Genomic DNA, 24,798 nt, shown 5'->3' with positions numbered 1-24,798 from the left:
CTTTACGGCTAGTGACTCATTTAAGTTTCACAATAGGCAAGAGTTAAGAGTCCCTGAGGAGTCCCTGGGTGGTGAAAACAGTAAAGCACTCAACTATTAACCAAAAGGATGGAGGCTTGAGTCCACCTAGAGGTGCCTTAGAAGAAAGCCCTGCTAATCTACCTCTGAAAGATCACAGCCTTGAAAACCCTATGGAGTACAGTTCTGCTCTGCAACACATGGAGTCGCCATGAGTTGGAATTGATTTGATGACAGCAGGTTTGGTTTTCGGTTTTAAGAGTGCCTGGGTGGTACAAATGGTTAACGCACTTAGCTGCTAACCAAAAGGTTGGAGGTCCAAGTCCACTCAGGTGCTTTAGAAGAAAGGCCTGGTGAACTACATCCCTAAGATTATAGCCGTTGAAAACCCTGTGAAGGACTTCTTGCCAAAATGGCGGCTTAGTCAGATATACCGTGCTGTCCCTCTACAGCAAAGACCCAAGAAACCAGATGAAACAGATACAGAGGACAATCCTGGAACCCTGAGCATCAAATGAAAGGATAAAGAACTAGCTCGAACACTGATTGAAAGACAAGACTGAAAATAGGGAACCAGAGATGTCAATCTGTAAACGATGACAACTTCAAAACAAAAAGAGGGAATAAATGGTGTAGTTACAGAACTTCCATATAGAGAGAAAGTCAACGTAATATCAAGATAAAACAGACTGTTTTAAACAGATTACATGATGGCCTACACTAAATCAAGTTGAAGTACCAGACCTGCCTTGGTATGCTGTAGAAGAAGGTATCAAAAGGCTTAGGGAAGTTGGCATGTTAGAAAGAATTTACCAGGTTAGACCTACAGACCCACACATGGAGTGCCCAGAGGATACACCTTTTACCACAACAGTGAGGAACAAATTTGTGAAGGGAGCCCTAGCATCCTTGAAGACTGCTGTGATTGCTAGTTTATGTAAGTCAGATTTGACAGTGGGAGCTGTCCTAACTGAATTGAGACACCTGACAACAATGGGGCTGACTGGACCTCATGGTAGTAGGGGCCAAGTGATGGCACTCAATCGATAAAGACAAGGTGGGCATGGTTATCATAATGGAGAGCGGAGTCAAAGCAGTAATCAGAATAGTCTGATGCATATGGACTTATGGCATTGGCTACTTAGTCATGGTGTCCCTAGGAGTGAAATAGATAGGAAATCTACTAAATATTTACTTGATCTGTACAAGTGGAAGAATTCTAGGTCCAGTGAACAGCAGTCTAACTCGAATCACCAGAATAGAGCATCATGGTCCCTCAGTCAATTCCCAGGCTTGAGTGAGTTTACAGACCCACAACCTTGTGAATGAAGGGGAGGCCAGGACCCCTTGAGGAAGGATCCCACTACATTGCCAAAAATTTATACTGTTAATCTTTCTCCCAGCCTTCCCCAAAGGGATCTACAGCCTTTTATGAGAGTGATGATTCATTAGGGAAAAGGAAATAATCAGACTTTTCAGGGATTACAGGATAGTGGCTCTGAATTGACACTAATTTCAGGAGATCCAAAATGTCACTGTGGCCAACCAGTCAGAGTGGGGGCATATGGAGTTCAGGTTATTAATGGAGTCTTGGCTCATGTCCGTCTCACAGTAGGTCCAGTGGGTCCCCAAACCCATCCTGTAGTACAGTTCCAGAATGCATAATTGGAATAGATATACTCAGAAACTGGCAGAACCCCCACATTAAATCCCTGACAAATGGAGTAAGGGCTATTATGGTAGCAAAAGCCAAGTGGAAGTCATTAGGACTGCCCCTACCTAGGAAAATAGTAAACCAAAAACAATACTGCAGTCCTGGAGGGATTGCAGAGATTACTACTACCATTAAGGACTTCAAGGATGCAGGGGTGTTGATTCCCACCACATCTCCATTCAACTCACCTATTTGGCCTGTGCAAAAAACAGATGGATCTTGGAGAACAACAGTGGATTATTGAAAACAGCCAGGTGGTGACTCCAATACCAGTGGCTGTTCCAGATGTAGTTTCATTGCTTGAGCAAATTAATACACCTCCTGGTACCTGGTATGCATCGATCGATCTGGCTAATGTCTTTTTCTCTATACTTGTTTCAAAGACCCACCAGAAGCAGTTTGCCTTCAGCTGGCAAGGCCAGCAATACACCTTCAGTGTCCTACCTCAAGGGTATATCAACTCTCCAGCTCTACGCTATAATTTAGTTTGCAGGGAACTGATTGCCTTTCCCTTCCACAAGACATCACACTGGTCCGTTACATGGATGACATTATGCTTATTGGACCTAGTAAAGAAGAAGTGTCAATGACTCTGCACTTACTGGTAAAACGTTTGTGTGCTAGAATATTCAGATGCCTTCCACCTCAGTGAAATTTCTAGGGGTCCAGTGGTGTGGGGCATGTTGAGATATTACTTCTAAAGTGAAGAATAAGTTATTGCATCTGCCGCTTCCCACTACTAAAAAGGAGGCACAATGCCTAGTGGGCCTCTTTGGATTTTGGAGGCAACATATTCCTCATTTGGGTGTGCTGCTCTGGCCTATTTATCAAGTGACTTAAAAAGCTGCTAGTTTTCAGTGGGGCCCAGAACAAGAGAAAGCTCTACAATAAGTTCAGGCTGCCATGCAAGTGGCTCTGCCACTTGGGCCACACGATCCAGCTGATCCAATTGTGCTTGAAGTGTCAGTGGTAGATAGACATGCTGTTTAGAGTCTTTGGCAGGCCCCTGTTGGTGAATCACAGTGCAGAACCTGAGGATTTTGAAGCAAAGCCCTGCCATCCTCTACAGATAACTACTCTCCTTCTGAGAAACATCTTTTGGCTTGTTACTGGGCCTTAGTAGAGACTGAATGCGTAACCATGGGCCACAAAGTCACCATGTGGCCTGAGCTGCTCATCATGAACTGGGTGTTCTCTGATGCACAGGGCCATAAAGTTGGACATGCACAGCAGCACTTCATCATGAAATGGAAGTGGTATACATGAGATTGGACCCGAGCAGGACCTGAAGGCACAAGTCAGCTGCATGAGGAAGTGGCCCAAATGCCCATGGTCTCCATTCCTGTCACATAACCTTCCATCTCTCAATCTGCACCTGTGGTCTTATGGGGAGTTCCTTATTATCAGTTGACTGAGGAAGAGAAAACTCATGCCTGGTATACAGATGGTTCTCTGCGATATGCAGGCACCACTTGCAAGTGGACCGCGACAGCACTACAGCCCCTTTCTGGGACCTCTCTGAAGGATAGTGGTGAAGGGAAATCTTCCCAATGGGCAGAACTTCGAGCAGTGCACCTGGGTGTTCACTTTGCTTGGAAGGAGAAATGGCCAGATGTGTGATTGTATACCGATTCATGGGCTATGGCCAATGGTTTGGCCGGATGGTCAGGGACTCAGAAGAAACGTGATTGGAAAATTTGAAAGAGAGATATGGGGAAGAGCTATGTGGATAGACCTTTCTGAATGGGCCAAAGAAGTGAAGATATTTGTGTCTCATGTGAATGCTCACCAAAGAGTGACCTCAGCAGAGGAGTATTTTAACAATCAAGTGGCTAGGATGACACATTCTGTGGAAACTAGTCATCCTCTTTCCACAGCCACTCCTGTCATTGCCCAATGGACTCACAAACAAAGTGGCCACAGTGGCAGGGATGGAGGTTATGCATGGGCTTAGCAACATGGGTTCTACTCACCAAGGCTGACTTAGCTACAGCCACTGCTGCGTGCCCTGTGTGCCAGCAGCAGAGACCAGCACTGAGTCCTCGATATGGCACCATTTCTCTAGGTGATCATTCAGCAACCTGGTGGCAGGTTGATTACGTTGAACCACTTCCGTCATGGAAAGGGCAGCATTTTGTTCTTACTGGAATAGAAACTTAGTCTGGTTGTGGATTTGCCTTCCCTGCATGCAATGCTTCTGCCAAAAATACCATCCATGGACTTCCAGAACACCTTATCCACTGTCATGGTATCCTACACAGCATCGCCTCAGATCAAGGGACTCACTTCATAGCAAATACAGTGTGGCAATGGGCCCGTGATCATGGAATTCACTGGTCTTAACATATTCCCCATCATCCTGAAGCAGCTGGCTTGATAGAAGGTTGGAATGACCTTCTAAAGACACAATTGCAGCACCAGCTAGGTGGCAATACCTTGCAGGGCTGGAGCAGTGTTCTCCAGGAGGCTGTCTATGCTCTAAACCAACGTCCAATATATGGTGCCAATTCTCCCATAGCCAGGATTCATGGGTCCAGGAATCAAGGGGTGGAAATGGAAGTGGTACCACTCACTATTACCCCTAGTGACTCACTCATAAAAACTTTGCTTCCTGTTCCTGTGACCTTATTTTCTGTGGGTCTAGAGGTCTCAGTTCCAAAGGGAGGAATGCTCCCACCTGGACTCACATCACTGATTCCATTGAACTGGAAGTTAAGAATGCTCCCTGGCCACTTTGGGCTCCTTATGCCTCTGGATCAACAGGCAAAGAAAGGAGTTACCATATTGGCTGGTGTGATTGAGCCTGATTATTAAGAGGAAATCAGAGTGATATTACATAATGGAGGTGAAGGCGAGTTTGTCTGGAATGCAGGAGATCCCTTGGGTGTCTCTTAGTACTACAATGTCCTGTGATTGAAGTCAATGGAAAACTACAGTAACCCAATTCTGACATGACTACTAATGACCCAGACCCTTCGCAAATGAGGGTTTGGGTCACCCCACCAGGCAAAGAACCATGACCAGCTGACGTGCTTCCTGAGGGCAAAGGAAATACAGAATGGGTGGTGGGAGATGGTAGTTCTAAACACCAGTTATGACCACGTGATCAGTTGCAGAAACAAAGGCTGTAGTTGTTAGGAGTATTTCTGCCTTATATGTGTGCATCAAAGATTTTTGTTTTCTTCACTTATAAAATATAAGATGTAAACAGGACTAGTGCATACACAGTTGTATGTGTGTTCGTTGTATCATGTTAGGCGCAAGTATGACTTAATAATTGTCTTTATTCGGAGATTATGTGTGGTTTAAGGAGATGTGTTCAGGTGCCAAGTTGACAAGGGGTGGATTGTGATCATTAAGGTTTTGGATCAACTTGGCTGGGCCCTGATTCTCAGTGGTTTGGCAGTTATGCTGTAGTTTGGCAGTCATATAATGATGTAATCACGTCCATGATGAGAACTATATAATGTGATCACCTCCATGATGGGATCTGCTGTGAATATCCAGTTGGTTGAAAGGGATTTTCTTTGAGGTTGTGGCCTGCATCCACTGTATGTGGATTTTCAGGCAGAACTCACTGGCTTTTGTTCTGCTCTGGATCCTGCATTCAGCTCATGAGCATCTGACCTCCAGTTCCTGGGACTTGGGCCAGCAGCCTGCCATCTGATCTCTGGATCTTGAGTTCATCAGCCCCTGCAGCTTTGTGAGTCAGGAGAAGCCTCCAGCCTGACACCTGATGGACATGGGACTTTCTAGCCTCTACAACCATGTGAGCCATTTCCTTGATATAAATCTCTCTCTCTCTTTCTCTCTATACATATGTATGCACATATACATATATGTATGCTTCAATAGTTTTGCTTCTCTAGAGAACCTAGCCTAACACAGATATAAAAGACTTACATAAAGAAAACAACAAAACACTACTGCAAGAAACCAAATTAGACCTAGATAAATGGAAGAACACACCATACTCATGGATAGAAAGAATTAACATTGTGAAAATATCAACACTGCCCAAAGTATTTTATAGATATAATGCAATCCTGACTCAGATTCCATCAACATTCTTTAAAGAGATGGAAAAATTAATTACCAACTTTATACGGAAAGGAAAGAGACTCCGGATAAGCAAAGCATTACTGAAAAATAAAAACAAAGTAGGCCTCACACTTCCTGATCTCAGAACCCACTATATAGCCACAGTAGTCAAAACAGCCTGATACTGGTACAACAATAGACACATAGACCAATGGAACAGAATTGAGAACACAGAAGTAAATCCATCCACCTATGGACAGCTGATCTTCGACAAAGGGCTGAAGTTCATTAAACAAGGGAAGAGAGAGTCTTTTTAACAAATGGTGCTGGCAAAACTGGGTATCCATTTGCAGAAAAATGAAACAGGATCTTACCTCATACCATATACAAAAACTAACTCAAGATGGATCAAAGACCTAAATATAAAACCTTGAACTGTAAAGATCATGGAAGAAAAAATAGGGTCAAACCTAGGGCCCCTAATTTATGGCATAGACTATCAAACATAACGAAAAATGCACTAACAGCAGAATATAAACTAGACAACTGGGACCTCTTAGAAATTAAACACTTAAGTGCATCAAAAACCTTCTCCAAAAGAGTAAAAAAAAGAACCTACAGACTGAGGAAAAAAATTTTGGCTATGACATATCTGACAAGGGTCTAGTCTCTAAAATCTATAGAATACTTTAATAGCTCAACAACAAAAAGGCAAACAATCTAATTAAAAAATGGGTAAAGGACATGAATAGACACTTCACCAAAGAAGATATTCAGGCAGCCAACAAATATGTGAAGAGATGTTTGTGATCACTAACCATTAGAAAGATACAAATCAAAACTACAGTGAGATATCATCTCACCCCAGCAATAATAGCAATGATCAAAAAAAAAAAGAAAATAACAAATACCGACAAGGGTTCTGGGAGACTGTAACACTCATATACTGCTGGTGGGATTGTAAAATGGTGCAACCACTGTGGAAAATAGTGTGGCACTTCCTTAAAAAGTTAGAAATAGAAATATGATATGATCCAGCAATCTCACTACTAGGTATGTATCCTAGAGAATTAAGAGCTGTGACACACGTAGATATATGCACACCCATGTTCATGGCAGCATTATTCACAATATCAAAAAGATGGAAACAATCTAAATGCCCATCAATGGATGAATGGATAAACAAATTATGGTACATACACACAGTGGAATACTGTGTAACATTAAAGAATAACAGTGAATCTGTGAAACATCTTACAATGTGGATGAACCTTGAGAACATTATGCTGAGGGAAATAAGTCAATCACAGGACAAATATTGCATGAGACCACTATTATAAAAAGTTAAAAAAAGGTTTACACATGGAAAGAAACATTTTTTTGATGGTTACCAGGGATGAGAAGGGGAAGGAGGGAAAATCACTAACTAGATAGTAGACATGTATTAACTTGGATGAAGGAAAAGGCAATACATAATAAGGAGGATGTCAGCACAATGTGACCAAGGCAAAAGAAGACACTAGGAGGTATGCAAGAGTAAAAGGCAACAATGGTAAGTACTATTACATACACAATCCTGAGATAACAGTAATAACAAACAATTTATGGGTGGATACATAGTTATATATATAAGCTGAACAGGTGTGAAATGGCATATGGGAGTACACCCACGAGCATATATAGGTTTGGCAGAGGATACTTCTACATACGTATTTGTATGTGCTGCAAGATATTCATGTATGTAGTAGAGCACACACGGGGCAAAGTTATGAAAACTTCTTAGCCATAACCAAGCACCCTGAGGGACTGGGTCACTGGGCTTGAGGGCATAGGACTATAGTCTTGGGAGACATCTAGGTCAACCGGCCTGACATAGTCCATGAAGACCATATTCTACGTCCTACTTTGATGAGCAGTAATTGGGGTCTTTAAAGCTTGCAAGCGGCCACCTAAGATACAACTATTGGTCTTTTCCCATCCGGAGCAAAGAAGAGCGAAGAAAGTTAAAGACTTAAGGAAACAATTGGTTCAAAAGACTAATGGACCACACTAACGACAGCCTCCACTAGCCTGAGACCAGAAGAACTAGATGGTGCCCGGCTACCACTACCAACTGCTGTGATTGAGATCATGATAGAAGGTCCTGGACGGAATGGGAGAAAAATTAGAACAAAACTTAAATTCATTAAAAAGACCAGACTTACTGGTCTGGTAGAGACTTGTGGAACCCCCTAGACTATGGCCCTTAGACACTCTTTTAACCTGGAATTGAACCCACTCCCAGAGATCACCTTTCAGCCAAATAATAGACAGGCCTATAAAGTGAACAGTAACACCCGTGAGGAATGTGCTCCTCAGAACAATCAACCATACGAGACCAAAAGGGCAGCATTTGCCAAAAAACAAAGTTCAGAAGGCAGGAAGGGACAGGAAAGATGGGCAAATGGAAACGGGGAACACAGGAAGTAGGCAGAGTGCTGTCACATTGAGGGGATTGCAACTGATGGCAGGAAACAAAATGTGTATAAACTGTTGAATGGGAAACTAATTTGCTTTGTAAACTTTCACCCAAACCACAGTAAAATGTTCAGGAAAAAAAAAAAGAAACATAGTTCTACTTTGACACACAGTGTTGCCATAAGTCAGAATCAATTTGGTGGCAACTGTTTGTGTGTGTGTTTAAGTGCTATCATTATCCTTATTTTACAGATAAGAGAACTGAAGCTTAGAGAATTTAAGCAACTTGTCCAAGGTCACACAGCTAGAAAGTGACAGAGCTGAGGCGAGAACATACACAGTTGGTGACCACATGGTGCCCAATGTGTTAAGAAGAACATCATAGGCTTGAAGGATGTACTCAGGCTGCTTGAAGAGGGTGGTCTGGCTCAGTGCCCAGAACCCCCTCCACCAGCTGTCCAAGGTTTATTCAGTGTTTTAGAAGGTGCTAGGTACAAAGATAAGGGCTTTGCCCTCATTATCTCAGTTACTTTCACAGCACCAACTCCATGACACAGATAGAAAACTGAGTCTCAGAGAATTCAGTGAATCTGTTCAGGATGGTAAGTGGTGAAGCTAGTATCTCCATCCAGGTTGTGTGACCTTACACTCTGCCACCTCCTACTGTCACACTTTGGTGACCCTCACTGTCGTCTCTTTCTCCTCCCCCATTTCTAACCTTCACTCTCCCTCTTACTCTTACCCTTATTATAGTGTAGTGGTTAAGACGTGGACTCTGGAGCCAAAGTGTGTGGGTTCAGATATCAGGTCTGCCACCTATTAGCTGTGTGACCTTAAACAAGTTACTTCACCTCACTCAGACTCAATGTGTCCATCTGTAAAATGGAAATAAGAATAGTGTTTACCTGAATGTGTTGTTGTGAAGATTAAATGGATTGATATAAGTAAATGCTTGGAATAGTGCCTGACACATAATAACCTCTATATGAGATGTTATTGATCTCCACCCATCCCTGTACCCCTCCCTTCCTCTGCAGGAACCTTTTTGGAAGGATACAGTTCTTGGATTTCGAAAGCTGACCCCCAGAGAGCTGGATATGTTTCCAGATTACAGGTAAGGTTATTGTCATGGGCAAAAGGGGCTGAGAGCCCACAATCCAGACAGACCTGTCCAGATGGTAGCAAGGGATGGAGACACAAACTTTCCTGTCCCATCTCAAGCCATCTGGTACCTCTGGTCTCCCGGTGCTCTGTCCAATTCCTTCAGAGAAGATGCCCACCCAGCCTGGGCCTTGAACTGAGGAGTGGGTGGAGTTGTTGTTGTTAGGTGCCATCAAATCTATTTCAACACATAGCAACCTCATGTAACAAAATAGAACTGCTCAGAGAGTTTTCTAGGCTGTGATCTGTATGGAGCCACTGAGTGGGTTTGAACTGCCAACCTTTCATTTAGCAGCTGAGCACTTAACCATTGTGCCACCAGGGCTCCGAGGGGATGGGGAGAAGATACGAAATTGCAGAATCTCAGCTCCTGAAGGGGCTTAAAATTCACCCAAAGATAACTATAATAATAGCTGCCATTTACTCAGTCTCTTCTATTGGCAACCACTTTGTTTCTGATTCCCAAGTCCTGCAAGATCCATGCCAGTATCCTATTTTGTAAATGAGGAAACTGAGCTTCAGAGAGATTAGGTGACTTTCAAGTGGCCAAGCTGGGATTCCAACCCAGTCTGTATGACCTCAAACCTCTCTCTACTTTTCTCGTACAGCCCGATGCCTCTCTGGTTCTCTCCTCACTTCACCCCGCACCTGAAGCCCCTCTACAAATGCATGTCCAATCTCCACTGCATATCACAGTGTCAGGGATGGCTTTGTCTGATATAAATTTTTCTTTGCATTGAGCTGAAAACCTTCCCCCCACCCCTTTGAATTTCACCCAATGGTTCTGGCTGTACCCTTTGGAGCCCACAGAACAGGACTGCTCCGACCTTCGTTTATAGTTCTGATTCTGACACTTTATTCTCACCTTTTGCCTGCTGTGACTCTAGCTATGGCTGGTTCAACACAAGCCTGATTTTGGAGGGGAAGAGCTATCTGCACTGGCTGACTGAAAGGTGAGCTTTTGAGCTTCAGCTTAAGGAAGGCACTCCCAGGGACCAAGGTTGTAGCAGAAGATTAGTTCATGGGATACCTCTCAGTATTAGCCAACCCCAAAGCCTGATGAAAAACCTTAGGCTCATTGGAGCTGTCCTTGGTCTTGAACAACCCTGTGCACAAAGACGATGGTTCGCATGCCTGGCTGGGCATCAGAATCACCTGGGCAGCTTTTCAGATGTGATATTGATTAACAAACTCACAAAAATCCCTTAATGTTTGCGTAATAGTTTTAAACAGATTCTTAAGTTTTTCAGGTATAATTATATTATCTGCAAAATATAAGTTGCCTTTTATTTTTAGACCTCATTTTATTTTTTTCTTGTCTAATTGCTTTGGCCAGTACCTCCAGAACAATGTTAACCGATACAGGTGATAGCGAAGGTCCTTGTCTTGTTTCTGAATTTAGTAGGAATCTTGTAGTGTTCCACATTAAGCAAACACTAGCTTGAGAAAAAAATTTACATGTATATTCATATTAAGGAAGATTCCATATATTTCTTATTAAGCTTTTAAAAAATCTGGAATGGTGGCTTTTATCCAAAATACATATTTCAGACCCTGTTTTATGTGTACCGAATCAGAAACTCTGGGGTGGGGCTCAGGAATTTGTATTATAACAAACTCCATAGGTGATTCTAACTAATCACTAGATTTGGAAACTGTTGTACTAAGGAATGGTTATTTCTCCTAACCTTGGGATACTTATGACTTCTATCCAGCCTCTTCAGTTCTCTCAATGTTTCTTTCCTAGAAGAAATTATGTAGAAGAAACAGTCCTGAGATTATGTTTCAGCATTTATAAGATTTACTTACTGTTATTTTGATGTTTCTACTATATTTCAAATAGTGACGTATTTTTCCTCTGGGGTATTTAGAGGGAGGGGAGGATATCCATAGCCCACCTCCCTCCTCATGCCCCACTTCTGATGAAGGGTATTCAGCATTAGCCCAACTCTGCCCCTTCTCTATCCCACATCTCATCCCCTTTGATGTTACAAGGCAATATGGTGGCAGTAGAAAGTGTTAGGAGCTAAGAGACTTGCAGTCAAGTCCCAATCCCATCATTGACTCACTATATGACCTTGAGCAAATCCGTTCTCCCTTGAGGCTCTCCCCCATTCCCATCTTCCCAAGGAGGGTCTTGGACCATCTTGAATTTCCCAAGGGACATTTTATGGACCACTCTTCCAGTCCCAATTCCATCATTGACTCACTATATAACCTTGAGCAAGTCCCTTCTCCCTTGAGGCTCTCCCCCATTCCCATCTTCCCAAGGAGGGTCTTGGACCATCTTGGGTTTCCCAAGGGACATTTTATGGACCACTCTTTCAGCAAGATGCTGGTGAACTGATTTGACTGCACAGCCATTTTCTCAAGGAGTGTCCTGTGGGACTAACATCCACAGAAGGTTCTTCAGGAAATGCTTCCCATGCCATCCTCTGGGAGGGAGAAGGTCAGGGCGGGGAACAGAATACAAGGCTTTTTGACATGTCTGATCATCCCAGGTTAACTGAGAGGAGAGTGAAATTTTTCCAGCGGAAGGTGGAGTCTTTTGAGGAGGTGAGCTTCAGGGATGAAAGGGGATGGATGCTGGAGGGAGAAGAGGGGAGGTCTCTACTTCCTTAAGGTTCCCTTTAGGCCTGTCCCAAACTCTTGGCCTTCTCTCAATCCCAGGAGGACTCAGGAGGCTTCTGCCTTGGTGTTGGTGGTGGGAGTGAAGTGACAGTGGGATCATGGTGGCCATTTGGTGTTAATTTATATATGAGCTACAGTGAGCTTCAGGAATAGAGAACTGGCTGCCTTTTCCCAGTAGCAGCTGAACCCCTACCCCCATGTTCCAGACACTTGCTTGCTTCCTACTGACATCTAAGTTGAAGTTTCTGCACCCATAGTGGACAGGTTTCAACAGAGCTTCCAGACTAAGACAGACTAGGAAGAAAGGCCTGGTGATCTGCTTCCGAAAATTAGCCAGCAAAAACCTTATGAATAGGCATTACCTGCCCATTTTATAGCTGAGGCAGCTGAGGCTCAGGGAATTGATGGGATTTTCTGAGGTCTCACAGCAGGTAAATGGTGAAGCGCAGATTTGGAGCCAGGCGCAAATGATTCCTCATTGAGGGAACAGATAGCCGTGGAGTGGGAGAAGGGTCTTCACCCTTCCACCCCTGCCTGCCGTGTTGATTGCTCCTAGGTGGCACGAGGAGGCGCGGACGTGATTATCAACTGCACTGGAGTGTGGGCTGGGGCACTGCAGCCAGACCCCCTCCTGCAGCCAGGCCGGGGGCAGATCATTAAGGTGAGTCTGGGGGGGGGGATGAAACCACTAGGCTTCGTTGATAGAAAGGTTATTGCTGCATGTTTATGTCATCTCCTAAGATAGCAGCTGAGTTAGGAATATCCATTAGAGGACCCCCTGAGCCTTCTGGGAGTTGACGTTTTAAAGAAACAGGAAGTAGCAACCCAACAGCCCTAAACTTCCTCTTTCAGGGTTCTTCTTAATTGCAAAGCATGAGTGTCTATGTCTGTACATATGTGGGACCTGCATATGGCTGTATTATAATAAAAGTAGCAAACATTTATGCACTTCATTGTGTTAATTAATATAATCCCTACCCCAGCCCTTTGAGTTGGGTGCTATCATTACTACCACTGCCATTTCACAGATGAGGAAACTGAAGCACAGAAGAGTTAAGTAACTTGCACAAGTTCACACAGTAGTAAGTGGTATAATTGGGATTAGAACCCACGCAATCTGGTTTAAGAGCCTGTGTGTAACCATCATTCCACGTGGCCTCTCATCACATGTGTGCACGTGTGTGAGTGCGTGCCTATTTGTGAGCATGTGTGTATGTGTGCGCAGATGGGAGTGTGTGTATGTGCTTTGATAGGTGTGCATGTATGTGGCTATGTGTATGAGTGTACATGTATGCATTTATAGGTGTGCAGGTACAGATGTGCATTCATAGATGTGTGTACATATATGTATGGGAGCGGCATATGTGCATTCATAGGTGTGCATGTGTGCACGTGCATGTGTGACTGTATGTGCATTCATAGGTGTCCATGTGTGCGTGCATATGTGTACATGTCATATGTTCATTCATAGGTGTGCATGTATGTGCACTTGTATGTGTGATTGCACATTAATACTGTGCGTGTGTGTGCATATTGTATGTGCATGTGTGCATTCACAGGTGTGCATGTGTGTGCATGAGTGTATCTATGTGCATCCTAGGTGTGCATATATGTGTATACATGTGTGTGTTGGTGGGCATGTTTGTTCCTGATGTGGACAGAAGTGTATGTGTGTGTTCATATGTGTGCCGGGACTTTTCTGTGGACATGTGGGTGAAAATGTGTGCTGCTGCAGGAAGCCCGGGTGTTTCTCAATCTGGGTGGCCCTTTCTGCAAGAGGCAAGCAGTCAGGTGCAGACTTGGGGCAGAGGGGCCATGGGAGGGCTAAGGAATCTGGCCTTGCCACTCTTCTCAGAACATCTGGTCATTGAAGGGAGCAAGGGCTGGAGGAGCCCACTGATCCAACTCCTCTGACAAGACTTCTCTGCCCTGAATCAACAGGTCACTGCCCCTTGGGTGAAGCATTTCATTATCACCCATGACCCAGACAATGGCATCTACAAGTCCCCGTACATCATCCCAGGGTAAAAGGCTGACTGTCGTCCGGCAGAAGGGGGGCACCTTCATGCTCTCTTTATGATCCTGCTGCCCGCCCCAGAACCCTTGCCCAGTCCCTTCAGTGTTTTTTCTCCAGTGTTTTTTGAGTGAATCTGAGCCATTAAATCCCATGGAAGGCAGAACTGAGCCTTGATCAGGCTCGACCTTGAACATGCTTTTGGAAGCAGTAGTAGCAGTGTTGGAGACAGCAGCAGTGGATGTGATGGCAGTGACGCTAGAAGTGATGCGACTATCAACAATGGGAATGGCGGTGGGAATGGTGATTGGGGTTGACGGTGGTGATGACATTAATAGTGGAGGTGGTGATGTTACTTAAATGCTGGTGGTGTTGATGGGATGATGATATTATTGATAGTGGAATGGTAGTAGTAGAGATAGGATTGTTGTTGATAGAGAAGACAGTGTTGGTGAAGGGATGAAGACTGGGGTAAGGGTAGAGGGGTAATGTTAGGGGTGATGGTGAGTTGGTGTAGTTGTTCATGAGGAGATCAATGTTGATGATGGTGATGATTGGGAGCGGGGATGGTAGTTGGTGTTGATGGAGACGGCACTATCGATGATGTTAATAGTGTAGCAGATATGACAGTCTTGAAGGCGATGTTAAGGGTGTGGCAGAGATAATACTATTGATGGCAATGTTAATGGTGGTGGTGGAAATGGTGATTGGGATTGATGAAGATGACATTAATGATGGTAGTGAAGATGATATTGTTAACGGAGATGATAATATTGATAGTGATGTTAATAGTGGTGGCAGAGATAGTGGTTATTGTTGATGGTGATGACAATGGCAATTATAGTGGTGCTGATGGTGTTGCAGAGAAGACAATGTTGATGGTAGTGGTGATTTGGGTAGAGATGGTAGTAAGGATGAATGTGGTGATGGCCCTTATTCATCTCAAAGGCTTTGTTTTCCTTCATCATCCATCCTCCTCACTTTTATCTAGGACCCAGGCAGTGACTCTTGGAGGCATCTTCCAGTTGGGGAACTGGAGTGAGATAAACAATATCCAGGACCACAAAACCATTTGGGAAGGCTGCTGCAGACTGGAGCCCACTCTGAAGGTACAATGGGGAGGGGTATCAGTGCCCTAGACCAGGGTCCCAGCAGCTTGGTCATGGGGACACTTGAGAGTGGGGATATTCCACCCCTAAGATAATTGGGTAAATCAATTCCAGCAAAGGACTGTGGAGTACACCACAATCTGACATTGTACAGGGAAGTCCCTGCTGTGGACTGATGAAACCTACCTGGCCATGGCTAAGAGTGTTCACTCCAGAGGTGACATCCCAGAAGCACCTTAGTCTGTCTTCACAAGAAGACGGATTTGTTGCAGAAACCTTTTTTTATATTTGCCTGTTAGTGGTGATGACAATAGTTATGGTGATGAGGATGAGGGTGGAAGTGGTGATTGGTATTGATGGTGATGAAAACGTTTGAGGATGGATATGATGATGGTGATGGGGTGGTGGCTAGTGACAATACCATAGGTGGTGGCTGATGAAGATGGAGAAATTGATAGAATTGGTGGAGGTGGTAGTAATGATGGTAATGATGCCAATGGATTGATAAAGGTGGTGATGACGGTTGTGGTAATCAATAAAGGTGACTGTGATGGTGTTTGTGTTGATGATGATGGTAATGGGGTTCCAAAAACTAATTCCCTACTGCCTACAATTGGCAGCAGAAGGAAAAAAACAAGTCCAGAGATGGGTTGCTAACACCTTTTTTCCCCCAGAATGCAAAAATTGTTGATGAATGTACTGGCTTTCGGCCAGTACGCCCCCAGATTCGGCTGGAAAGAGAACAGCTTCACTTTGGACCTTCAGTCACAGAGGTATGTTCTACTGGCAAGGAAAGCAATGTCCCCCAGCCCTAATAAGACAGCGCTGATATTTTCAGGGAACAGTCACGCCAGTGACTTCTCACAGCCTCCCGGGCAGTCAGGGAAGTGATGACTAATAACTCCTCCTCTATAAATGGGGAAACCGAGGCTCAATGATGGTGAAAGACATGCTCGAGGTAACACAGAGGGCAGTGCTTTGGTTTGATAAAGTCTGTGGTTGAGTACAAGGAAAGTGGGTACTTACTGAGTGTTTACTTTGTGCCAGACATTCTCGCAAGCCCATGACATGAATGACCTTATCGAATCTCCCCTACATCTCTTTGGGATAGGGACTATTCTCCCCATGCTTCAGATGAGGAAGCTGGGGCTCCAAGAGGTGAATCACTAGCCTAAGTCGGACCACTGGTGAGGGGCAGGGCTGGGATGTGATTTGAACCTTCCTATAGCTGACTCCAGAGCCATTTCCTGGATGTCCATATTGAGTCTGCCCCATCATCTCCCTGGGGTTCCCTCTCATGTTCCCTTCATGGGGTAGGAACTGGGCTCACTGAAACCAAGGGAGTTATACTGGGCTGAAGGAACTGACCTAAGTAGGTGGTGGCTGGGTTTCTACTAGGAAAGCAATCCTCCCTACCTAAGTCACCCTTCCTCCCTGCCTGATCCCAGGCATATGGTGTGTGTGTGTGTCTCTGTGTGTGTGTAGAGGGATTGTGTATGTGTGTATAGCAGGATTTTGTGTATGTGTAGTGTATGTATAAAGGGGTCTCCTCTATAAATATAAAGCAGTTGTGTGTGTGTGTGTAGAGGATTGAGTAATGGGGAGTCACATATGGACTTGAACTCCCTGCAGGTGGTTTTAGCTTTGAACAAGGCCCCAGAGGTCTTGCTTCTGCCCCCAGAATGAGTACATTAACCAGAGTCCATGCGTATGGTCCCCCTGCCTCTCCCAAAGTAGGTAGAAGAGTCTGTCTGTTAACACGGAAGATTCATCAGTCTAGAACAGGATGGGAACAAGGAAAGTGATTCAGGGAACTTGCAACAATGTGAAAGGGGGAATCTCTGATCTCGAGTTCTAGATGTGATTCTACTCTTCCTGGGCTGAATGTACTCAAACAGGTCTCTCTTCTAAGCAAAAGAGAAGAGTCTAGGGTGTTATCCTCCAGTTCCCCAAACAGTCCCCCTTCCTGCTGTTTCAGGGGCTCCCACTATCTCACCTGGCTGCTGAGAAAAGCTCGGGGTGGTGTCTGGCTTTTCCCAGAACCCTTTAGGAAGCTCCTGAGTCTCCCAGGGCAGACAAGCTTCCTCTACCTCTTTCCACTATCCCTCGGTGACCCATCCACCCTCTCTCTTGCCTCTTCTAGGTCATTCACAACTACGGCCATGGAGGCTATGGGCTCACCATCCACTGGGGCTGTGCCCTGGAGGCAGCCAAGCTCTTTGGGAAAATCCTGGAAGAAAGAAAGTTGTCCAGGAGGCCACCATCTCACCTCTGAAGACTCCAGTGACCACCACCTCCACACAAGGATTCCTGGCTCCCTTCAAGCAACTAATCAAGTGTTCCTCTGTAAAAAGTCAGTTACCCCCACCCCACCCTTGACTTCTTTCCACAAGAAGTATGAGATGAGAGGAAACCACAAGGTCAATTCATAGAGGAGAGTCCAGCCTAACCTGGGGCCTCCTCTGGTCCCTGCAGTCTCTCCACCCTCTCGAGAATGTTCCACATCCCAGCCCAGGCTGACATGATGAAGAACATCTTGGGCTGTTATTCCTTGAGACCTCAGAAGGAAGGAGAGCTCAGAAAATCAAAGAGGCAAGCTGCCCAGAGCCACAGAACAGTGAGGATAGTTGAAGTTAAGTCACTTGATTCCAAGTCATGCTAACACATTAAAGATTCTGGAAAGGCCCGCAGCAAAGACACCTATCCAATGTTGTTTAATCCAGTGCTTCTTATACCTATCTGGCCACGAAGACCTTTATCCAAGAACCCTAATGAATGCCACATAATACACTTTAGGAAAGGCTGTAGTAGATTATGTTGTAGGAAGCTACATGTACGACTGGAGTGTAGAGGAGGGAGAAGAGGCATTGAACTTGTAATACATGTTGCCTGTTCCACGTCCAGGATTCCAACTGTCCCCAGTTATTCACTGAATGGCCCCATAGACAACACATAACCACTGAAGAAGGGCTACTGGAGGGATAATCCCACAAGGAACTCCTTCGTAAAGAATAAATCTCACCAAGCATATTCCTTTTTAGAGGGCAGGATTAATGTCTCTCTTATCTTCCAGCTATCACTCTCTGAAAGGACAGACTCCCAGGTGGTTCTGAAGTTCTTAAATGAGCCTAGAGGACACCTTCCCATCTCCATCCCTAATCACCTACCTCAGCCTTTGAGGTTAAATTTTCATCTTTCTGAGTTTTTGTGAAAGGAGCCCCGGTGTGCAGTGGTTAAGTGCTCAAATACTAACCAAAAGGCCAATGGTTTGAACCCACCAGCTGCTCTGAGGGAGAAAGATGTTTGGCAGTCTGCTTCCATAAAGATTACAGCCTTGGAAACCCCATGGGGCAGTTCTACAATATCCTATAGGGTCTCTATGAGTCAGAATCGACTCAATGGCAATGGGTTTGGTTTTTTTGGTGGCAGCCTAGAAGGTTCTGTGCATCTTGGGCCAGTGGCATCCTATGAGCTGTGAAGAATTCTCAACTGGTTTGGTCCACTCCATGTCCATGCCAGGCCATGCCATTACTGGCTGTTCTTTCCCATGCATTTCATCATGAAGATGAGTTCTGCCTTAATGCTGGCCAGCACTAAGCTAAGTAGGGTGAGAGAGCTAAGATCTAGTTAGAGTTCCTGTCCTAATAATAATACACCCACTCCTCACTTATCAACATGGTTAGGTTCCAAAGACCAGGTCGTTATGTGAAAACAGAGAATGACCACATCAGATCACAAAATGGAGGATGACTACATCATTACATAACTTCCAAATTATGTCATTACATAACTGCCAAATTACATCAGTATGTAACTGCCAAACCACTGAGAATAATGGCCCAGCCAGGCTGACACATAACCTTAACCATCACAGCCAGCATTACTCTCACCTCACACCTTGGCCTTCATTACTGCCAGACAGACATCTTAATGCGCAAAATAGTAGATTTTTTTACTACTGTCGTAAATGCGAAATATCGGATAACGAGATAGTCGATAAGTGAGTAGGTGTAATATCAACATTTATTGCATTCTTACTGGGTACCAAGCTCTGTACTAAACTCTTGGAGGCATTACTCATTTCATCCTCACAAAAGCCCTATGTGGTAGCTAGTATCCCCATTTTACAGATGAGGAGACTGAGACATGGAGAGACAGCCCGAGGTCAACAGCTAGGAAGGGGTAGAATGGAGATGCAGGGCCAGAAGGTGTGTGATCTCAGTGCCTCACTTTCAACCACTGCACAACACTGAGTCCCAAATTAGGGTGGGGGGAGTATACAATTACAAGAATCTATTGGACCTCTTTCTCAACTTCTCTGCAAACACACTGAAAGGAATTCGTTCTTTCCTCCTCATAGTCATGTTGGGCCAAGACAAGGAGACTTTGACAAGGTTTGGAGGAGGGGCACTTCCTGGTGTTTGGAGTGAGGCATAGCATTTAGTTTTTGACCTAAATATTTCTTTACTCACCCTAAAATTCTCCAGGGGGAGAAACCCCTACTGGTCCTGGCTAGTTGTCCACAGGAACCCTTTACCACTCAGTACACAGTGATCTCACAAAATTGTATGGGGTTGAGGAAGTACACATTCAAACCCAAAGTAACCCTCCTGTTCGTTTTGTAAATACTAAGGACCTCTTTGAAATGTGGCTTCCTCTTGATTCTGTCCTAAAACTGAGAATTGAAGGGACATGGGGAAATTCTGCAACCCATATGGCTCTGTAGAAGATACTGCAATGGTTGATCCCTTCATTTTCTCTTTGCCGAACATTCCTGCTTTTTCCCTGTAGGTGGTCTGCAATCATAGTTTCAGTGAAGTCTTGGCAGCTTGATGAATTTAGAAAACCACTATTCTTTTCCCCATTGAATTGTCTTGGCATCTTTGTCAAAAATCAATTGACCATATTTCCTGGGACATCCCAGTTAATTGGCTGAATAGCATGTTCCATGCTTCTGTTCTACCTCCTAGTTCCTTGCGTTGTGCCTGTGGTCTTAAAAGCTTACAAGCATCCATCCAAGGCACAACAATTGGTCTCTATACGCCTGGAGCAATAGAGGAAGAAGGAGAGTCAGGAACGGAAAGAGGATATGGAATGTGTGGCTTATTCTCCCTGAACAACTGCCTCCTTTGCCATGAAACCAGAAGAACTACCATTACTGAACATTTTGATCTTCTATAGAAGAATCTTTTATCAAAAGGGGGAAAATGCAGAACAGAATTTCAAAAATCTAATAGACTCCTGACTTCCTGGGGCCATGAAGGTTGGATGAACCCTGAAAATATTACCCTGATATAATCTTTAAACCTTAAATCAAAAATATCCCCTGAAGTCTTCTTAAAACCAAACAATAGTTTAGCTTAACCAGGAAATAATGTCTGCCTTGAGTGTTATGCTCTTTTAAGAATATATATGGGATCAAATTGACAACAGCAACTCAAAAGATTAGACAGGAATCTTAGGGGGCAATGAATTTATGCTAATGGGGGAGGAACAACTCAGTAAAAGGGTGATAATGATTACACAACTGGAAGAATGTAGTCGGTCTCACTAAATGATACATGTAGAAACTGTTGGACTGGTGTATGTTTTGCTGTATATATTGACAACAACAAAATAAATAAAATTAAAAAAAATCAATTGACCATAAATGTATGGGTTTATCTCTAGAATCTCAATTCTAATCCATCAATCTCTATGTTTATCCGTATGCCAGTACTACACTGTCTTGATTACTATACCTTCGTACTAAGTTGTAAAATCAGGAAGTGTAAGTCTACTAACTTTGTTCTTTCTTTTTCAAGGTTGTTTTGGTTATTCTGGGTTCTTAGAAATCCCGTATGAATTTTAGGATCTACCTTGCCAATTTCTGCAAAAAAAGCCAGCTTGGATTTTGACAGGGAATGTGTTGAATCTATAGAGCAGTTTGGGGAATGCTGAAAGCTTAATTTTAAGTCTTCTGTGAACACAGAGTGTCTCTCCATTTATTTAGATCTTTCAGAATTTCTCTCAGCAATGTTTTGTTGTTTTCAGTGCATAAGTCTTACACTTCTTTTGTTAAATTTGTTCCTGCCTATGTGTTTTATTCTGTTTGATGCTATTGTGAATGGAATTGGTTTCTGACTGATGAACTTAGAAAGTGCTCTGTTCTCTGGCATGGTGGGGGGAGAGGTATTTGAAATGGTTTATCAAAGAGTCTTGACTAATTGAGAATGATCATATGTGATATATATGAATGTTCAAATGTCAAAGAATTAGAATTAGAATATAGTAAAGTACCACCAATGACCAAAGCCTGACTGAAACCACCGAATCTTTGAGGAGTCAGAAGGTGCCGCAGGATGCCCCAGAGAGTCAGGGTTGCCACCCTATGCATTTCCACAGTGCTCTCTGCATCTCTCCATTAGCACCATGTCACATTGCATGGCAATAATCTGTCTGTGCCTGCCTCTCCCTGTCCTGTTCATACATGAGTGTAAGGACCATGCCCTATTATTTTTTGCATCCTCCGTGTGGAGTATCATGCCCAGAACATGGTAGATACTTCAAACAAAGTTCCACATGCCATGACATGGTCCATAATACAGAGTTATGATGAACAGACTTGAGAGGTTACGTGGATGTTGCTGTGCGCTCCACATATCAGTAATTGTCTGTGCCACCTGCTAAAAGCGTAGGTTTAAGCTGCCATGTTTGTACCTCTTGACTTCAACCCTCCCTGACCCAACTTAATTGGACCAGGACTGGAACCAACACTAAAGAGGCCAATCAGAGTCCTCTCCTGAGACTCTGGAACTGGGACACTGAAGAGCTGAGTCAGGTCTGTTTGCAGAGCTAAGTTACAAGGCCATGGAGCCATGGGGAGCCAAAGCCATCTGCATGGTTGTGAGAGAGCAACAGCCTTGATGCAGCAGATGAAAGCCAGTCTGCAGAGAGGAGCAGGAATAAAGCTCACAGAGTAGAGAGGCAGCAGCCCCGGGCCCTGCTGGCTCCCAGTTCCCTGTTCCGCTGTGAGAGGCCAGGCTGGACTTCATTTCCTCGAGGTCTCCAGTCTTTCAGAGGCTGCATGCTGCTGGTAGTCCACCGACCAAACCTAGCCTACAGATGTGTTTTATTTGGCTTACACACCCACTTAAACAGTTTGATCCAACACACTAAAAATTGGAGATTTCACTCGCAAATCCAGATTTCTTCCTTGAAAATGGGAAGGTCTGGCCACGCTGGACCCACAGGGCAATGAAATCAGTCAGAGCTGACTAGTGGCCACCCCGTTTGGATGGGGACTGTGCACCTCTTCACCACAGTCCTCATCTCTTCCTATTGCATCTTACTTCTCTGCTTCTCTCATGTATGTCTTCCTGGCTGTCCTCTGTAGGATATTAACTGCTGATCCCAATTTTGTAATAAGCCCCTTCTTAATTTGAGTTGGCCTGAGTAAAATTTCTGTTCCTTGCAACTAAAATAGCTTTGACTAGAACTCTGTGGCCTACACATCCATGGCAATCCAGAGTTTTATTTCTGGACAATCAATTCTATTCCATAGATCTATGTTTCATAGATCATACATCTCAACCACTGCCCATCCAACAGCCAACACCTTCTTTTTTCCATGCCAACAGGATCCCAATTTATGTTCAAGAGGCTGGTGGGAATCCCTTGGTCCTATGGGAGGTAGGCCCTTCCCCAGCCCTAGGAGATGTCTCATGATTGATCTAAACCAGTATTGGTAATACCTTACCTTCTGCCTGTGATTGATCCAGAGGTATGCATGTGACCCAAGTCTGACCACTAAGAAGCAATGGTGAATTTACTGGAGGACTTCCCTTTCCAATCAAAAACAACAGAACCTTGTGACAGAAAACCTTTTGTGACTGCTTCTTCTGTATTTGACCTCATTTGTAAATAAATATGATGCCTGGCACTTCAGCAGCCATCTTGTGACCATGAGGCTCCAAGCATAGGTTCAAATGACCAACATGCAGAGGATAAAGAAAGACGAAAAGACGCTGGGTCCTTGATTACATCACTGAGCTGCTAAACCTTCCCTGGAACTTCATGATTTTGGGCTTGTTGTTAACTATAATTATTCTAATGGTTTAAGCCACTATTGATTGGGGTTATTGCTATTTGCAGCTGAAAGTACCTTAGTCCTTTGACTAAGTCCTTTTATTAATAATAACCAAGGGGAACTCTTGCTCTCATCATTCAAGGCTTTCTGTTGCTTAACATTATTAAAACACAGTGAATATCCACATTCATTTCAAAGTCAATTCCTAAGATTCTCTTTCATCTCATTGCCAGCACTACCAGGGGCATGTATGTGTTCCTGAGGGAATACTTGAAGTAAGGAAAAGAAAGAAACCATACAATCCTGGTTACATTGAAACATCTTTTCCCATTTTCTAAAATCTTTCATAACACTGAGAGAAATAGATGACATTTCCTTTAATGAAAATAGGAGGTTTCGGATAGTTCAAAATTAGATAGAAAGCATCTTCAGCTAAAAAAAAAAAAACTCATTGCCGTCGAGTCAATTCCGACCCATAGCAACCCTATAGGACAGAGTAGAACTGTCCCATAGAGTTTCCAAGGAGTACCTGGCGGATTTGAACTGCCAACCTTTTGGTTAGCAGCTGTAGCTCTTAACTGCTACACCACCAGGGTTTCCTCTTCAGCGAAACCCCCACTATTTCAGAGGCTTAGGCAACTTTTGTAGCAGCTCTTGTATCATTCAATAATACGTTTTTTTTTTTTGAAGGGTAAGCTATTTAGAAGGCAAGGAGTTTTACCCTTCATTTTCTCAAGAAGAGTGCCACACTACCATTACTGATCGTTTTAATCAAAGATTCTGTAGAAGAATCCTGCTCAAAAGCGGGAAGATGCGGAAGAGAATTTCAGATTCTTATGGACGCCAAACTTGCTGGAGCCATTGAGCTGGATGAACCCCTGAAACTACTGCCCTGAGATAATCTTTAAACCTTAAAGCAAAAATATCCCCTAAAGTCTTCATTTTAAACAATACCCATTGCTGTTGAGAGAATTCCGACTCATAGCGACCATGTAGGAGAGAGTAGAACTGCCCCATAGAGTTTCCAAGGAACGGCTGGTGGATTTGAACTACCGACCTTATGGTTAGCAGCCGAGTTCTTAACCACTGCACCACCAGGGCTCCAAACCAAACAATAGGTTAGCTTAATTAACAAGGAATATCTGCATTGAGCATCTTGCTCTTTTAAAGAACTATCCATATGGGATCAAACTGACAACAGCAACTTGAAAGATCAGATAGGAAATTTAGGGATGAGTGAGCTTATGTTAATAGGGGAAGAAACATTTGGAAAAAGAATGAGAATGGTTGCACAACTCGAAGAATGTAATCAATGTCACTGAATTGTACATGTAGAAATTGCTGAATTAGTGTATGTTCTGCTGTGTACGTTCTCAACAACAACAAAAAAGAGCGCCACAGCCCTCAACCCCTGGAAAACATTCCTACCCCCAAACAAACCCTCTCATCCCCCGCCTCTAGCTCCACTGGGTTATTTGAGGGTAAAGGGAGCTGACATAGCATCCGGCAAAGTCTGGCCAGCTGGAAGGCCGAAAAAGACAAGCAAAGGCTCTGTCTTACCCAGGAGAGCTCAGCAACCCAGAAA

General features: G+C 44.0%; 1 protein-coding gene across 1 annotated transcript in view; it reads left to right on the top strand.

Moving 5' to 3' along the window:
• The window catches only part of DAO (D-amino acid oxidase), a 46,028-nt gene extending 27,596 nt beyond the window's left edge, over positions 1-18,432 (top strand). The window contains exons 5-12 of the mRNA XM_023733731.1: positions 9,268-9,344; positions 10,279-10,344; positions 11,893-11,947; positions 12,579-12,683; positions 13,964-14,046; positions 15,028-15,145; positions 15,820-15,918; positions 17,289-18,432. Coding sequence (XP_023589499.1) covers positions 9,268-9,344; positions 10,279-10,344; positions 11,893-11,947; positions 12,579-12,683; positions 13,964-14,046; positions 15,028-15,145; positions 15,820-15,918; positions 17,289-17,420 — 735 coding nt within the window. The 3' untranslated portion in view covers positions 17,421-18,432. The remainder of the gene's footprint in view (positions 1-9,267; positions 9,345-10,278; positions 10,345-11,892; positions 11,948-12,578; positions 12,684-13,963; positions 14,047-15,027; positions 15,146-15,819; positions 15,919-17,288) is intronic.
• The last annotated feature ends 6,366 nt before the right edge of the window (positions 18,433-24,798 follow it).

This window comes from Trichechus manatus, unplaced genomic scaffold, assembly GCF_000243295.1.
Source record: "Trichechus manatus latirostris isolate Lorelei unplaced genomic scaffold, TriManLat1.0 scaffold00061, whole genome shotgun sequence".
Taxonomy (NCBI): domain Eukaryota; kingdom Metazoa; phylum Chordata; class Mammalia; order Sirenia; family Trichechidae; genus Trichechus; species Trichechus manatus.
This window is presented reverse-complemented; position numbering and strand designations above follow the sequence as displayed.